This window comes from Sylvia atricapilla, chromosome Z, assembly GCF_009819655.1.
Source record: "Sylvia atricapilla isolate bSylAtr1 chromosome Z, bSylAtr1.pri, whole genome shotgun sequence".
NCBI lineage: Eukaryota > Metazoa > Chordata > Aves > Passeriformes > Sylviidae > Sylvia > Sylvia atricapilla.
Window position 1 is genome coordinate 40,496,155 of NC_089174.1, and position 18,570 is coordinate 40,514,724.

At 35.2% G+C, this 18,570-nt stretch overlaps 1 protein-coding gene across 2 annotated transcripts in view; it reads right to left on the minus strand.

Annotated features, from left to right (window-relative positions):
• Positions 1 to 1,128: 1,128 nt before the first annotated feature.
• AUH (AU RNA binding methylglutaconyl-CoA hydratase) overlaps positions 1,129 to 18,570 on the minus strand; it is a 105,418-nt gene continuing 87,976 nt past the window's right edge. Inside the window, exons 7-10 of one of the 2 annotated variants that reach the window (XM_066340055.1) lie at positions 6,887 to 6,964; positions 5,018 to 5,068; positions 3,216 to 3,263; positions 1,129 to 2,322 (exon numbers count right to left, since the gene is read on the minus strand). In XM_066340055.1, coding sequence (XP_066196152.1) covers positions 3,235 to 3,263; positions 5,018 to 5,068; positions 6,887 to 6,964 — 158 coding nt within the window. In that variant the 3' untranslated portion in view covers positions 1,129 to 2,322; positions 3,216 to 3,234. Of the gene's footprint in view, positions 2,323 to 3,215; positions 3,264 to 5,017; positions 5,069 to 6,776; positions 6,965 to 18,570 lie in introns of both variants that reach the window. The other variant, XM_066340054.1, reaches the window with a different exon arrangement.

Consider the following 18,570-nt stretch of genomic DNA (forward strand, 5'->3'; position numbering starts at 1 on the left):
TTGAGCTCAGCATAAGCAGGAAAAACGCTTATGTTTAGGTCCCATGAGATAACCTTTCAAAAAACCAGCAGAGACCAGGGTTCACTCATCCCTGAGGTATCGTGGAGAAAAGTATGGCTTTACCAGGAACTGAAAGAGTTGAGCCTAAGTGTTTGAAGGAGGATTTGCCAGATCATACCTTTCCTAAGGAAAAATCAATCTTATATATGAGCATTTTTGTTACAAATAACCCTCTCATGGAAGCAGAGTTTTAATAGTACTATTAAGTATGAACACTGCAGCCATCAAAACATGTCACTTAATAAATCACACAGTAAGTGATCAACACATCTTTTGCTAAAATATTGTTCCTCCCAAACAATTTCAACATCACTCCAAAATACCTTTAAAAACTGTCCTACTGATACTCACTTTCTATCAATATATCAGTAATATTCAAATTTGCTGACTTCAAAGAAGGAACTCAAATTGCTATGATATTACACTATCTTCTCCTGAGAAAAGGAATGCAGAGACCACTGTGACAGCAAAATTATTTTCTGAGATCAAAACTACTAGTTGAAAGCATGAATCTACACAGTCATATGCCACAGTATTTAAAGTTATTAGATGGTTTTAAATTGACCTTCATAGAAGATACTTAATCAGCGCTTGGTAGAAACAGAGGCAGCTCAATAACCAAACTATATCAGTTATGCAACAGAAACCTTTCAGCATACGCTTAATTTTTTTTCCTATTAACATAATTATTTTGTAGTCAGTAAGAAGGAAAATGACATGTTAGCATTTCAAAAACATGAGAAAATGACCCTCTAGGCTTTATTTAACTATCAAAACAAGAACTAGTACTTTATTTGCAAATTATTGCGCAAGAAATTATCAACTCAGCAAGTTTACCAGTCAACAAAGTGTGAGCTCTACCAGTTATAATCAATTTACATGTAATGATATGTCTAAATATGAATTTAAATGAGTTCTTGTCATTTCATGCTGATGAGCTGCTTTATCATCATAGATATGGACAGTGACCATAGCTAATGTTGCAGAAACAGCAAAGCATGCACAAGTTTCATGAGCCAATGGTAACCAGGCAAGAATAAATTTGATTTCATATAAAAGACAGCCTCAGACTGCTAAGCCATGTTTATTTTCCAGTCAAATTAACAAAAAATACTTTCTATGAGGTTATTTCCAGACATTTGCTGCATATGCTGCATCCACTGCAAATACACAGTATGAATCACAAGTTTTCTTACCTTGAGACCTACTGCACTTCTCTTGCAATGTATGAAAACAACTCTGAGACCATAACAAACTAAAGAACCTTTCAACACCATCCCTGTTGTATATAATATACATTCATAAAACTTGCAAAGGAGTATTCTAGAGATTAAGATAATTCTAGGTTCTTTTACAGAACATTGGTCATATCCCCGCACAATCATCTTTAATACAATCATCAAAAATTTAAAATAACTGGGTTATTTAGTGAATATCAATACTGTTCCATTACAATGCTGATCAGATGATATGCTGGAAAAATGCAAGACAAAAACAGGTTTAACATACAATAATGTCTAATTAAAGGCTGGCCTCAAAAATGTCTTCACTTAATACAATTAAATGAATATAATGGCAACAACTTTATCAAAAGGACACCATTAAGTGCTAAAGTTAATTTCATTTTGCTTAAGATGGAGTAAGATAAACAAAGCTTCACATTTTCTGAATTTTCATCTTTTTCATTTCCCCTAGCTTGATTAATTATATAGATATTCTGATAGAATACTGAAATATAATTTTTACTGATACACAGAATCATTTAAATGCATATTTGGTACAATTTCTTATTTTTGGTGTTCAGTAGTTGCTTTTGTTTTGACAAAATGATACAGCAGATTTATGCTTAACATCACAGATACATTTTGTCTATGTAAAGAATTACAGAGCTTTTTCAATTGTGTTATGGTATGTTTCATACATGAGAAATTTTAAAAATGCTGCATGAACCTGTGACTTTGCCAATACACAGATCAACCATCAGGAACTGTAATGAGCATGAGCCGACACACATTTCTACCTCAGCTTCGTACAAGTATGGACACATTCAAAATGTTGTAACATCTGTATGATTTGCTGTTACTTTGGTGACTGTGACACTCCAGGTGCGGATGCAAACTGCACCTTAAATGGTCCTCATAGAAGTACTTTTATCCCCCTGTATTTTAAAGGCATCAGATTCTTTTATTCTCCCTTGTAGCGAGGAGGTCTCTTCTCCTTAAATGCAAGAAGGCCTTCAATTCTATCTTTTGTTGGGATAGTCTGCAATAAGCAGAGTAACAATTCATTATTGACGTCAAAAACAATAGCAAGAAATATATTTTCATACAAATCCTGGTTCTTCAATGTATCCAAGGCACATCAGAAAAATTTTAATGCAGCAGAAAAATTAAAACTATCTAGTCAAACATAGGAATGTATAAGACACTTCAAGGGCATGACAAAAGGTTGATAAACCATTTGGGTGGGGAAGGAGTACCTTTTCTCCAAACAGATGAGTTTACAAAATTTTCAAGGGTTTGAGGTTTGTTTGTTTGTTTTGTTTATTTGGTAGGGTAAGGGAGAGCAAGGTTTGGGTTTTTGGGTTTTTTTGGTTGGGTTCATTTTGGGGTTTTGTATGGGGAAGGAGGTTATTAATCTAATCATCCTATCTTAAATAAGGACATAATGCTGATGCTTCTATTTCCATCATAAAAACTTGTCTCAAGTCCAAGAACATATAATCTCAAATACATCATTCCCATGTTTCATTGGCAAAGAGGTTTGTCTCAAATTTTTATTGATCAGCACATATGCTATTAGTGGCACATGTTAGTCAAGTGTCCTTTGTATTATTTCACATTGAACTAAAACAATGCAAAAGGAAGGCAGTCTTTGGACTGGCATGATAGTTTATGACTGGCTAGGTGCATGGCTGGTACTGCTTCACTGCCTTCACTCTAACAGTACTGGTACAGATGGGTTACAGTTCTGTACTACACCTCCTCCCTTAAATTCCTTAAAAATCAGATGAAGTATATGGAAGTTCAAATAAAATGCCAAAATTTGCAGAAAAAATTACAGAGCAATTTCTAGTTGAATTTCTGCATGTTTCATAACAGGTATCAACCAAAGCCTGTTTTCTGTGGTTTTTTCATGTAATCATATTTACATACCTGAGCATAACAAGCTTCTTCAATTGCTAAGCCTGTTACTAAGTCGACCTGAGGAAAAGAATACAGTGGGTTTAAATTTTTTTTTATTTATTATATATTATTTTCTCACAGCTAACATAAATATTGTGGTTTTATATGCCACATACTAAAATACTTCTGCAAAGTTCTTCTGCACTACTTTAACACAGAAATGCTACACTGACATGTGGTAAGAGTGGTTAGTATTTCTGTAACAGGCTCCTGATTTGGCAATACCGCTAGCATGCAATACATTCAAAAAGTGTCTTCTTTTTACTACGAGTCATCTGGTTAGGTAAAAACCATGAGCTACCTGCACATTTATAATAATTTCATTTACTACAGGGGAAAAGATGCACTGCATGATTATTTCAATTTTTTTCTGAAACAATGTATCTTCAAAATGTCATATAAGAATAGAAAGCATGCCACAAGCACAGATTCAAGCTCAAAAGGATTTAAAACAGAAAAATAAAGAGGCCCATGTCTGTCCTGCATCATCATCATCTATTTTTAATACATTTAGTTTCCTTGTGAGCTGTCCTGAACAATTTAAAAGGCTGAATTTGCACCTCATTATTTCTCCATCTGTCTTAAGCACGAGATGCTGCAGGATTCACTATCTCTCCACTTGGCCACTGGAAGGACTATGGCACCACAAGCAGTTTTCAAGTGGAGATAAGTTGTAGGATAAATTATCAAAGGAAGCCATGAAATCGGTGCCATGGTAGTTTTGTTGGAACAGCTTGGATAAAACATTTGGCTTGACTGGTTTTGATACAGTAGATCTTGTCTTGGGCCTCAAGACTGAACTAGAGATGATCATTCAGAATCCATCTAAGCCTATAATCCCTAGTTCTATAAACATCATTATTTTGACCTTTCTATCCACTATATCTGGTAGTTAGATAACTTAGCTTGTAGCATTTTGAACCTTGCGTATTGAAATAAATCTCAAATTCCACTGTAACTTGCTATGGTAACCTAACATACTCTTGGTGCAATGGCATCTGAGTTGGGTTCTCAGGCCACCACTTACTGATGTTACACTTTGCTGAATTCATTGGTTGCTTTTGCGACTTCTAAGAAAAAAGGACAAATTCACCTTCTTGGATTCAGATGCTGCATGTGGTATGATCCTCTTTCCCTTGTACCAGATTGAGCTACAAGGTATCTGGTGCATAGCCTAATTTTAAATATGAAACACATCTGCTGAACTCAGCATTAGGGTATGTACACCTAAAGTAAAACATATGTCCAGACGGGATTTTAAATGATCTTTAGGGGTCAATGGTATGGCAATGAAGTGGCAATCAGAATCAAACATGAAATCAGGCTCCAGGTACAATTTTAACACTAACTGCTATTAAACTATTAAAAATAGATAATAGACCTTTCAGCCTTTAACTTTATTAGTTACTAAACACCGAGAGCTTGACAGACTTGACAGAGTACGACTTTGGTAATTTTTCCCACCTGAGATTTGAAACAGAGTTTGTTCATAGTAGTTTATGTTTACTTTCTACTATTAATAATTAGCAGAGTACACTACGCTTGAGAGCATTAAGCCTTGTTACAGAAAAGAGCAACTCAGGAGTCTGAGATGCAAAAAAATACATTTCATTCTTTAGAAATTTTGGTCAAATAGACCTTGAAAGGCTACACAATGAGAAAATAAAAACAGTTCTAGAAAAAGAATTTCACCATAGTGAAACTGTCACCAACAGTACAACTTTTGCCAACCTGACTTCCAACCTACTCTCATGGAAAGTACAGATCCTTACCTCCATTCCCTGATTGATAGCCAGTTTTGCAACTCTCATTGCTACTGGTCCCTAAAATAAGAGAAAAAAGTTTATTTACATGTCATTAAAAACTGCAAGATTTGTAACTGAAGAGTCTGCACATCAATATTCTTATATTAGGACAATCTAGACTTTGGACTTCTGTTAAATTTACAGTATGTAAGTCATATATCCTAGATTTTATTATTATAGCAGACATTTGCTTCTAAACTGATAGTTTGAATATTGAAATAAAGTAAACATATACTATTTTCAAAACAACCTAATTAATGTGTATGGTTTATGTTTCAAAGGTACTAAGTGTGTCCACATTTGTCAAACTTTATTAATTTCCTTCAAAACAAGGCTCAGAACAGCCACTCTAGAATACATCATTATAGGTCATTGCAAGGTCAGTCCTAAGCCCTTACTATCACACAATGGAGACACATGAAAACAAGTAATCATGAAATAAAATTAATTGATGCAAGCTTCAAACCTACAGTATGCCATAGCAAAGTCTGCTCTGGTCAAGTGATAACATCCTCCTGTGAGCGACTGAGATCCCCACTGAGCAGAGGATCCCCACACTCGCCTCCAATATTCTGCAGAACTGCAAGACATCTTTGAGAATCATCTCAGTCCTGTGCCTATCCATCAGCATCAGCTTCTGGATGTTCAGGACCACTGATCTGGGAAAAAGCCAAATGCTTATGAGGCAGTCCTAATAAGAAGTTGTAACCACCAATCAATTTTCCAGAACCACTGTATGTTAAAATTTTTACTTTTATTTTTTGCCTTTCTATCAAGGTGCTCAAGACACAAACACCCACCATTAAATGCCATACCTAAGCTGTAACATTTTACATTTCCAATGAAAAATTTTAGCTGTTACACTTGTGATCCAATAAAGCGGTTGACTAATTATTTTCTTTTTCTGCCTCCTATTGATGCCTTGGGAAGGCTGCCCAGGAACAGAGACAGAGCTAAGAGAATAAAGCAGATATTTATTAAAAAGCCCTTAAGGATGCACCTACAAGAGCCTGGCCAGGGCTACACCCAAGGAGTAAAAAATGGTCACAAAATGGACAACCAGTCACAAGGTCTCACACTTTTATAAGATTTGGTCCATTTGCATATTGGGGTTTAATTGTCCAATTACAACTTCAGATTATGAAGTCTAATCCTTCTTTTTTCTCTCTTCAGTCCTCCATTGTTTATAATTTTGGGCCTGAAACTTGGAACAGTTCTCTGTGGTCTCCACCTGTGAAAAGATTCATTTTATCTACCTACTCTTTGAAAAGAGCTCACTAACACTTAATATGAGGCTCAGAACTACACGACTAGGCAGCACAGAATCTGAAAAACATGAAAGCTAAAACTTAAGGCACTATTCTGAATTTTCTACCTAGGACCTTTTACCTCTCTTCTGAGAAGTTCAACAGCAACAAAGAAATCTGTTAAAATAATAGCTATACTAAAAATAAAACCTATACGACATTTTTTTTCTTGTTTAAAAATTGAAAGGCTGAACAGATCATGGCAAGATGAGGATTGATGGAGGTTTTTTCTTTACTATGAAATAATTACCCAATAAGACTATTCAATACAAGAGAGAAAATTTCTGATTACTTGCCACATAACTAGCACAGTTTTTTGATACATAATTTTGTGATAGTTCTCTTCAATAAAGCTGTTTCTTTTTCAGTCTCATTATTTTGTAAAAACTAAAAACCAAAATCAAAATAATTTGTTATACCTGAGGCAAGAATTCTCTCGCCAGAGCTAATGCTCTTCTGTATGCAGCATCCCCTGCTTCATTCTGTTCTACCACATGGCTAATCAATCCTATTGATTTTGCTTCCTCACCATCTACAATTCGTGCAGAGAAGATTAGCTCTTTTGCCAGTGACACTCCAATTGTGCGAGGTAATCTTTGTGTCCCCCCTAGAGTTTGCAAAAAGAGAAAATGCAACTATTAGTTTCCCATGTATCTATACCACAAATGTAGATGCCTTTTAAGTATTTTAATTTTAAATTCCATAAACAGTTACATAAGCATACAGAAATTCAATTAGTACAAAGGAATTATTAAGTTCCTTCTTCAGTTTTTCAGACTACATCTAAATTGAAACCAATCGCCCTGTTTCTTAGAAAGACATGTAATAACAGAAAAGAGGTACTATTAATAGAGATTCTGCTCTATTACAGACAAGTTACCTTACTTGTTTCAGCTAAAAGCCTAACAAAAACTATTTGACAGTAATTAACATATCCAAACCCTCCATTTCTTTTTAACACTACATATTTTTATGATATAGATCACCACTTCCAAAGAACTATACTTAGAAAGAAAATATACCTTAACATGTCCGTTCTAAATCGGCACCTTAGGGACAATATTTACATGTAACGAAACTAAAACCACTACTAGACAAGGTCTCTAAGTACCCATGGTTTTGTCTCCTCTTACTCCTATTATTGCAACCTTACAAAAACTAGGGAAGAACAAAGACAGGAGCAGATCAGTGGAGAAAGGCATCCACTTTACAACAGTTAGCTGTTTGCAACACATTAAAAACTTCTTTGCCTATCAGCATTTCAAAAGTCAGTAAGTGGTAACTACATTAACCAGACATGAAGATTGCTTAGCTGGACTAAAAATAACTTTTGAGACTAATGAAAAATGAGAATATGGGAATAATCATAATCAAATGGAAGATGTAGATTCAAATTACTGAAGAACATGTTTATGAATTAAAACAGTGGAAATGGCCTTTATCCAGGAGAAAGGAGTTTAAAATCACAAGGTCTAACATTTTGACATGGATATGAACAAATAGTCAATTTATAGAAACAGTCTGTAACCAAAAATTTCTTTCCAATAGTTATTTCTGCAAGAGCATGTTAACATATTCAAATGTAAATTATGTATATATGCAAGAGGAATATTATAGGAGTTGTTCAAAGTGGAGTGGTATAACACTGTCCTGGTTTTACAAACACTGCCACAAATATGTGTTCAACTAGCAAATATACTAATTTCTACTACATAATGCGGACTAAGCCACCAGTATTTATCAAACCATTCTCTTACTGATGTTTCCTGAAAACACTTTAAATACATTATGAGATAAATAACTGGCTGGAAACAAACTAAGAGTTTTTGTGATTTAATGATTCAGCTTTTGGCTATTTTTTCTGAACCAAAAGCCTCAGTGCTACTGTATTCCTTTCCATAAAAAGCAGATCTGCCTTTGAACACCTGACATAATACAAAATCATAGACAGTTTTGAGGATTTCTGCCTTATGTCTTTCTAGAATATTAGGAGATGATGGCCTGTAACAAAAACTGAGATAATTTCCTAGGCAAAAAACCATGGGAATGAAAAAAATTATTACAATGATTAAAAAAAAATGTATAGAACAAAAGTATTAGTAAATAAAAATAATGTGATATTCTCTAGGATCCTGCAGTGCCTGAGAGTATTTTAGCAATCTGTCCTAATAGACAAGGGCAACAACAATTTAAAAATTCTGCTAATTCTGTGAATTTCTAAAGCTAAGCCAGTAATAGTGCTAGGTTGTAAATTTTGCCACCAGCACAATTTAGATAGATCCTTTAAGAAAGGCACAAGGGATACACATACATTAAATTAACCCCACATTGGATCTCAACAAACACTACAAACCCTGAAGCACAAGCCTTCCCTTCAGCCTTGGCTTGCCTCACTGGTGACATTCATTGAGAATGACTAAAGCTGTATCTATCAAACTTACACCAGACCTACATGCCAGAAAAATGAGAGCTGTGTTTTCAAGAAACTCGCTGCTTCTGATAGTGAGCTGTACCATCACACTGCTACCCTCACCAAACATTTATTTGGTGGGGTTTTTTTTGTTTTGGGTTTTTTTTGTGGTTTTTGTTTGTTTGTTTGTTTGTTATATTTATTATTTAAATATTGAACATATTTTAATATCTCACCCAAATAAGCTGTCACACTTATCAACATGTATTCTTCTGCACATTTTAGGCACACATTGGAACACAGCAAATGTCTACCTTACTCTCCTTAAAAATATTTTACTCACAAATGATTCCTTTCACTGCAGCCATGGAATCTAGAAAAGAATCAAGTTTGGCTTCTCATTAAGGAAAACTGTTCGTCCAAATCATAAGATCTGAAACCATATGAGGCTGAATTTACTGGCTCTGCATGTTCTGCTTCTTTCTTGCACGTATTCCTAGTATTTTTCTTTACTTAATTCTTGCCCCCTTCCTTTACTGTTTTATCTCTTCTATTACTGCTTTACCAGGAAATGCTGAAAACAAAGTTCCATTGAGCAACAATATTTCATAACTTTGACCAAACAATGGATATGTTGAAGCATGAAATAGTGTTATAGATTAAAAAAAAACTGTTCTTGCCAGTGTCTTACACAATAATGATTAAAGAGCAAAAAAAAAAAAAAAAAAAGCAGACTAAGCAGACTATAGTTGTTTAGCTGCCTCCTACACTGAAAAGCCATAAGCAGAGGAGCATACTCTTTGATTAATATTTACACAACAGAAGCCAACGTCACTGCATCAATCATATATACTCAGTAGTTGGGGTAAAAAACTTGCACACACAAAAGCTGTAGGACCAAATTAATCAATGCAAACAACACACTAAAATACACCCGACACACTGAAGTTACATCATTATGAAGAAAGATGGACTATGCCACAGATAGATGTTCTGTTTTGTAATACACAAAGAACACATAATGTCTGCCAACTATAATCAGAGCTTCAAAGATGTTACTTAACCAAGGCATTTCATCTAAATGTAGTGCAGAATTTGATGGGAGAATAGTTGTTTCATCTTCACAAATTTAATGACATGTTATTTCAAGGACTAGTAATCTGGTATTACTCATGCGCTGATATAAGGTATTTAACACACAGTTGCAATGTAAATGCATTCTTTACCTGAAATGCATAGAGTCAATGTTGTAATAATTGTAAATAGCATTTTAGATACATTAATTAGTATTTAAAGTTTGTTTACTGTGAAAAGACACAGTAAACAAAAGACTGCTAATTTCTGGTACAAAATGTTAAACAGTATTTTTAAAATTTAACAACTAGTTGATTTTATAAGAATATTATTTACTGTGAGCAATTCATCAATTACAAAATATGTACACAACTGGTTTGAATTAAGGGAATTACGTGATAAATGCCCAAGAGTATATCCAACAAGATGAAGCAACTAGCTTACTGGAAATAGATTCATCATTCTGGCAGAGAATATCTACAGTCAGTAGTTTCCCACAGCTGATGGCACTGTCAAAACATATTGGAAAAAATCATGTTCTGACAAAAAAAAAAAAAATCAAAAATTTAATTCAATTATAATCCTGTTAATTAAATCAAGCAAAAGCTAGTCTGTCCTATCCTATCCTATCCTAGCCTAGCCTAGCCTAGCCTAGCCTAATCCTATCCCATTCTATCCTATCCTTTCCTATCCTGTCCTGTCCTATCCTATCCTGTCCTGTCCTGTTGTTTGATTCACAGCAGATTAATTTAACTGACAAATTTCTAGCTTTCTTCTTTTAAAGAGTACTGTGCACATCTTATATTTTATTAATAAGTAGTAAAACCAAAGCCAGTCATCCACAAATATTCTAATTAGAAGTAAAATGTTTCTTATGATTTTTTTTCAGAAAACTCTAAGTAGATTTTTCACTCTTCCATTGAAACTCATAAAAATATGGAAGGCAGAAAGCTGCTGTTTATAATAACGAATCTTCAACAATGTAAGTCCATAAAAAACCTAGTATGGATTAAATTACTATTTAGTATAACAGTTATCAGTCATGTTATGTCCTATTTTAAACGTCTCTGTAACAAACATAGCTTCCACTTTTAAAGTACCTGCCATCTGTTATTAAGTTAAACAACTTTCAAAATACAAAACATGCTAAAGCTCTAACACTGTGCCTAGGTAAAATTTAACACCAATTTTCCAACAGATTATTTCCAATATTAGGTCTTGATCCTGAGAAGTTGTATATGTTTTATTAAACTTAAATCCAGGTGTAAATCTTGATAGGCTCAGGCATCCCCAATTTTGTCTCAGAAGAAAACAGGAAGGGCCCTTCCCCGGCACAAACCATAGAACACAACTAACAACCAAAGCCAGCTTAGACTGGGAAAGATACTCATAATGAAGCAAAAAAATGACAGGGTGAAAACGTGATGGAGAAGAAAAAATACTATTTCTGAAAGAGGAAAGAAAGCATTGAGATGACAAAGAGCAGGGGTAGGTAAGGCCACTCTTATATACAGTCACGTAAGTCATGGAGATCTGAAAGAGACCGAGATAGTGGCCTGAGGCTGGCTGAGAGGTTGCTCCGGGGTCTGAAATGACTGAGAAAATAAGTTTTTTGAGCAAAATTTCACAGTAGGTTGCCTAAAAAACTCACAGATGTCTGGCGTATCAGTGAAGCCAAAAAAGTCCCACAGGCACACCATACAATCTCCCTAGCTGAGGTCCAAGAGGCAGGACAATTTGCTATCTAGCCAGTCTGGCTGTGGCAAACCCCATCTGCAAATCAGCCCACCTATTTGAAAATCAGTCCTTAACTTTCACAATCCATTCTACTCATCTGCATCTGTGGATTGGTTTATTTAAAACCCTATCTGAAAAATGCCTACACCAAACCACCATGCGTGGGTGGCTTGAAGATGACAGCTTGAATCAGAAGAATGCAGTACTTGGCTTGAAGATGTAGAATACTTAAGATGCATGAGAGGAAGTGTAAATACACTTTAAGAATTCCTAGCAGTTAAATAATTACAGCTTTTGTACTGAAAGATGAAGTGGTCATGTAATTTAGAAAAACTAATTTATTTTCAAAATAAATAATTGTCTTGTAGATTGAGAAAATAGAATATAGTTTCCCAGCAGATGGCTGCATACGTGAAATGGACGGAACCAAAGACATTCATCTGGAACCCGAAGTCTATAAATGGACTCCACTTCAAAAGGGATTCTGTACCTGGTGTAAGGAGCTCACTCACATTTCATTCACAAACAAGGTACAAACTCCACTGTCAGACAAAACACTGATTGAGCAGCACCTATCTGCATTACTCCCCATGGATCCCAGACTTGCAACTCCAATGCACACACTGACAGTATGTCTTATTTGGTTTTAAAAAATTATTTGAGAAAAAAAACCCAGAAATGCCAAAGACTGTTCATCTACTTACTAACTTTTGCTTAAGTGTACACAAGCACAACACACATGAGCACACAGAGATACTCAGTAAGACCACCTGCCTTCCTGTTACTCCATATAGAAGCTTGGTATTTTGTTTGATGATGCAATATGTCAACTTAAATGAAATTCAGAAGTTGATACACATTAAAACGTAAGTCTTCTTGCTGCAGATAGATATTAATGGGCCACAAGAAGGCATTTTCCAGCTTCAAAATTACACCCCACATTTATGAAGTCATTACTCAGCTGTAACAGGTAGGTGGTTTACACCAGTGCTGCACTATATGATCATACTTCATAAATCATGAGGGATTTATGCATAATATTAAGTAAGAACTTTTATTTAACTTGTATTTTAAACAAATAATTTTACTAGTCCATATTCTTACACTGTTCAACTGACTGTGACAGCTAATCTTCATTTAATGTGAAAATCAAGACAAGAAAAAACAGGCATGAGAAAAACTTTTGTCTACCTAGCGCAAATTAAAGAGAAAAATTAATTACCATGGTAGTATCCTATTTTACTTATATTTTTAATGAGATCACAGTTGAAATTGGGTCAATTGCTATAGTTTTCAGTGGACAGAACTGAAATGAATAAACAACAAGCAAAGCAAAAAACAGACTAATAAATCTGAAGTCTTCACTGCTTAAAAGCAAGTGACTTAAATGTTCTCCTCATTTCACTGCCCTTTTTATAGAATCTACCATTTTATTCTTCCACACAGCAAAGAAATCTGTTAACCCTACCAAACCAATTCCTATTCTTTAACCCTATTCTCTCTCCCATCCTGACTACTATCAAATTAATCTGCTTTCAACTCTTCGGAGTAATAGGTTTTTAAGAATTTATGTCTGAAATTATTCAACTCTGAAATTCTGTGACTTGATCAGCACTAAAGAAATGAGAATTGGTGGCTAATATGATGGAAATTCAGGGAAAACAGCAAAGTATGAGAGCAGGAGGACATAATCTCACCTGGTTCAGCTACCAAATCCCAAGAAGGCAGTGCACTCTCTCTACTGTTAAATACATGCATAATGGACTTGTACATATGAAGCACATTTTTCATCATAAGTAAAATGTCCTCCCAGCAGAGAAAGCATACACTACAGCTACACTGCAGCTACCTAGTACTTAGGCTGTAATATGTCTACAACAATTTGGGGGCAACTTTGAAAACACAGATTCTACAAAAAACCGTGGCGAAATCTTTCAATATTGGCATGCATTAATATAGCAATATGCAATGCAAAAAGGAAACCCTTACACAAATTGGAACTTCAGATACATTAGTATCAACATTTCAGTTTAAAGCCAGATCCTGAACAACACTGGGCCTACTACAATAAGCATAAACTGGCATTTTAACACTGGCTTCTCTGGGACTACTCAAACAATTTTCCTTAACTACAGCTCTTCCATCACCTTCTTGACATTTTTTAATTCTTGGAAAAAAAAACCGGAAATCAGTATGTGAGAGGAAATCAACAAAGAAAGAGACTAAATAAGCTATTATTCCCAGTCTTCCACTGTCAGATAGTTACAACACTACGGAAATGAAGTGCATTAAGAAAACACCTTCTATGTTCCTCTTACCTGCTGTTGTGACATAGCAATGCAGGACAGAAGTCACTGTTTTTAGCATGTAATGCAACATGGCTGTATGCAATGGCAAGTCTTTCCCCATAGATGAAGAAACTAGTGCTAATTATATTTTTCTGTCACCTAATCAAAGCACACCTGAGTTGGATTCATGGACCTTTACAGTTTTAAGGATCAAAGAAATTAGATACTAGTTTTGTTTTCCTTACATCCTACATGGAAATTCCAGGAAGAAAGACATTAGGGGCTATATAGGCATGAGACATGAAGAAATGAACCCACACCAACAGCAAGAGATAGAATAGCTGCCCTGCATCTATGGGGCCTTGCACGGCACTTATTAAAATCCTTAAAAATACATTTAATTAACATAAATCATTAAGAATAGTTTGATAACAAACACAAATGTTCAACAAGTTACAGAGCACCATTCACTTCTGACTAGCTGCCTTCATCCTGCTCCTCAGGCAGGACTATTCTGAAGTGAGCAGGGCCGACCTGCTCACTGAAACACTGCTTCTGTTTGTGGTTACAGCCTGGCTGCTGCTCCTGGTTTCTGGATCTCTTAGGGCACTCCTACATGCAGATCCTTTGACCCTTCTCTAGCAGCAATCTATCTACTTGAGTAAAGATTCAGTGCTAGAGCTTCCCAAATCCTCAGCAGGTTAGGAACATTTTACTGGAGCCTGGAGACATCAAAGCTCTATTACTGCCTAAGTCCTCAGAGAACACATTGCATTTGAGCAGGAAGCTAAAAAAAATTCTTTAAATAAAGAACACTTTTCTCTTGAAATCTGAAGAATCATGGTCTCTTTAAGGAAAAAAAGAAATTTAAGGAAAAAAAGAAAAAGCTTACAAAAGTGACAAGCTTTGTAAAGAGTCCATTAGCCTGCAAGGCCAGAAATTTGATGAGCAAGCAAAACCCACATCCCTTTCTTGGCCTCAGTCTCTTTCTCTTTCTCTCTAAGATAAAATGGTATTTTTTAACAGACTATCTGTTTCTTTTAAGCCTGGGATGTTTCACCTAGTACTGCCAGTTTCTTCCCTATCCAGACTCAGCTGTAACATTTATTCTTCTTGGAAGTAGACCACTGGAACAGCTCAGAAATTGAAAGCATTTATCACATCTCAGTTTTAATCCTAGTCAAACAGGTTGTATCTTACCACGCATATGTAACTGAAGGTCACACAGAGTTGTAGATGTTCTGTGGAGCTATCTGGTGGAATAGCAAAAGCAAGATAAGCTTGCAATTGTTAGCATGGTCCTTATGCCTTTTTATGTTACAAAATATAAATACAGTTTGAGACACTCTACTTGGATCTCTCAGTCTTCTCATCTATTTCCTAATCATACATCTATGTCTTTAGGGTTTTTTAAGATTCTAAAACAATATTTCTGGTGAAGCAAAAAAAAAATTAATCTGAAACAAAACATTACATTTACAACTTGTTTTTGGTCATCATTAAGTGCAGCCACTGAACTGAACCCTCAAAATTTTAAAGTCCTACCTACACTTGAAAAAGATTATTAAATATTTATTCTCGCCTTCTAGCCAGTAGCTTGTACTCAAACCACTACTAATTTGCACCAGTGAGAACTTGAGTGAAAGAAAACCTTGGTGGTTTGAGCAGACAAAATAGAATATAATCAATAATAATGAGACCAATAATGTGACACTGATCTTACATGGTACTCACACCGAATGTGTGGATTATGCTTGAACAGAAGGAATTTTAATTGTTTTGCATGAATAATTCCCCAGCCCTGGTAATAAGTACATCCTCTCCTTATTGATTCATAACAGAATAGAGGGCTAGGTGCAGTTGTGAGCTCAAACTGCTAGGTTTGAATCCCACAGAAAATCTCACTCTCCTTGTTTGACTAAACACAGTCATGATCTCCCACAATACTCTGGATTAGATCTCTAAATATGAGAGCAATGGTGTTTTCTTGCAAACATGCTGAATGGGAAAGAAACAACTACTTCTCTCTCAAAATTAAGAAATGTTTTCTGCTAACTAACTACATACATATTCTGCTAAAGCAAACCAGTACTATAATACAGCTAATGTAAACTACATACATGATGGTCAAGGCACACGGAAAGGAAGGCGGGTATGGGGAGAAGACATTTTTAAAGAAAAAATACTGGGAAATTGAGGGTAGGGAGTAAGCCTGAAATTGCAGGGAGTTAGAAACAGATGACTGGAATTGGAAGCAAAGTTTCCAGTGACCCTGCGCAAAGCTTCTAAATGTCTCATTTTTGTGCAAGATCATCACTCTATTTCCTAGAAACTGAGAAAATAAGAGCCTCCTTTAGCTTGGTCGTTTTCTAGAAATGTCTAGAAAATAATTCTTAGGACCACCCAAATTCTCTCTGGCCAATAAATATGTCATCATTCTGCATAATGAAGGCAGCCAAGAAGTTATGAGGCCACAGAGGGCCCAAATAAGAGATGTCACTCTATTGATAATGAAAGAATCTCCTTCTGTCAGGTATTCTTCATATTAGCATATTGAACTAAAAGGTCAAAATTAAACTAACTTCCTTCATCCTTTTAGTTTGGATAAATCAAGTTCAATGTAGTTATTCGTATTTCTTGATGCCCAGATGCAAAATAGTGTTAAAATATGCATCAGGGTAGGCTTTTGAGAGACTGAATTCTTGAAACACTCATGTCTATGTCAAGCACATTGTACTCTGTTCCAGTTTTCTTTACAGTTTCAAAACTGCCAGAGCAAGAATTAGCTTAGAATTACCAGAGAAAACTTAGGTTAACTCAGTCATCTGATTAACATTGTCTTCCCAGAATTCAATTTCTTAATAAATATAAAGACATTAATACAGAGTTTGTTAGCAAAAGTTACAAAGGCTTAACAGCTTTTGTTTTCATGATGAAAAATGGAGGAAAGAAAGCGGACAGGAATTTACTATTTCTGGAATAGAGATTTGCAATAGTTGGCTCAAACAAATCTCCAGAGCCAGAAAGGGGGCTGTGACACCTAATTAAGGAAACAGTACTCATACTTTTTTTTAATCATTGTTCAGCTTTGTTTCTGGTGAACTAACGTGTGCAGAGGTTCTTCTGATGAACCGAATCACACTTGCCATTTCTTTGGGGAATTTTCGGTGCTGAAGAAAATGCCCAGACATGAATATATTAGGAGTTTGGAAAACTATTCTTCTTCTCCTATAATACAGACATAAATGAATATGAATGGAAATAATTAGATTCTGTACTCTTATTCGTAATGACAGACTCCAAATAAGTAAACTACTCAACTAAAACAGAGCACACTTTCATAATGTTATAAAAGATATATATTAAATTTCCTTCAAATTTAACATTGACCATAAGAAGAACAAATCTAGTGTTTGATTTATATTGGCCTGACACAATGCAACTTTACTTCACAGTTGTCAACCCCATGGTAGCAGAAAATGGGGCCAAAATAAACTAGAAAGCTGTGCTTCTGTATCAGAGATGTCAGATGCTTCATTATACTTTACATTATTCTAGCTGAGAGATCAGGAGATGGCTTAGTTGTTTCCAAGTACCATTCAGCGTTTCTACAATGCCATGATGGCAACCACACAATATAATTCAAAATTTTTGAACAATTGCATTTATCTTTACAGGAAAATTATGCATTGTAGCAATGTATCTGTATAACAAGCCATTCTGATGCACCAATCAGACTGTAGAGAAGAAGCCACCTGCAGTTTTGGTATTAGAGCTCTCAGGAATTCATCAAGGTTACTGAGAAAACAAAAGGATCAAAAATAACAAGAGAACCTGAGAAATGTCTGCAAAAAATGTAAACCTAGACGGGGAAGCACAACGTGAGGATGGATGCTTGACCAGCTGGATGTCCTGAAGGATGTGCCTGCCTCATGAAGAAGCAGCTCAGCCAACCAGAGATGTGTGCCACGTGGACAGTAGAGCTAGAATCTGTATCTGCTGTGTAACGAAACAATAAACAGATTCTGTTGGAATCATATGTTCTGTATTCAGTGGCCCTTTTTCCCCCTGCAATCATAACCGTATTTTGTATGAGTATCCTAAATTCAGTTACTGCACCCATGAAACAAATAAGTTTCATTTTCTTTTAAGCTTTATCAGGTGGTTTTGTTAATTCTTTCTAGTAAAAACAAAAGACTATCACTTTTAATCTTCTGTTCCTCAAAACTTTAAGTACTTTATAATGCAGTGAAAACAAAAATTTAGCCTAATATTTTCTATTCTATGCCTCAAAACTCTTTAGTAGTAATACATTTTTAGTGCATGCTAATGTGCATGCACTAATGTAGTAATGCTACTTTAGTAGTGCAGCACTTAAACAGAGAAGATGTTCACTTGTAATACTCATAAATGAGTAGTTGGGAGGGTTGCTATTTAATGTATTTTTTGACACAAAAAGTGCTAAACTTTAATGAACTAACAAACCTTTTTCCTCCCCATTTCCTCACCCTTAGTAACAGTTCATACTCTTACAGCTCCCTACATGCAAAGACATGGATTTCTCTTGATTGAACACTAAAATTTTTGAATTCAAACCAACTGCTCTAGCAGTATAAACAGGTTTATTATTCTCAGATTGCTCTAACACATTTTATATATATATATATCTGTGAAAAAGGGAAGTGAGATACTCAGAATCTCTTT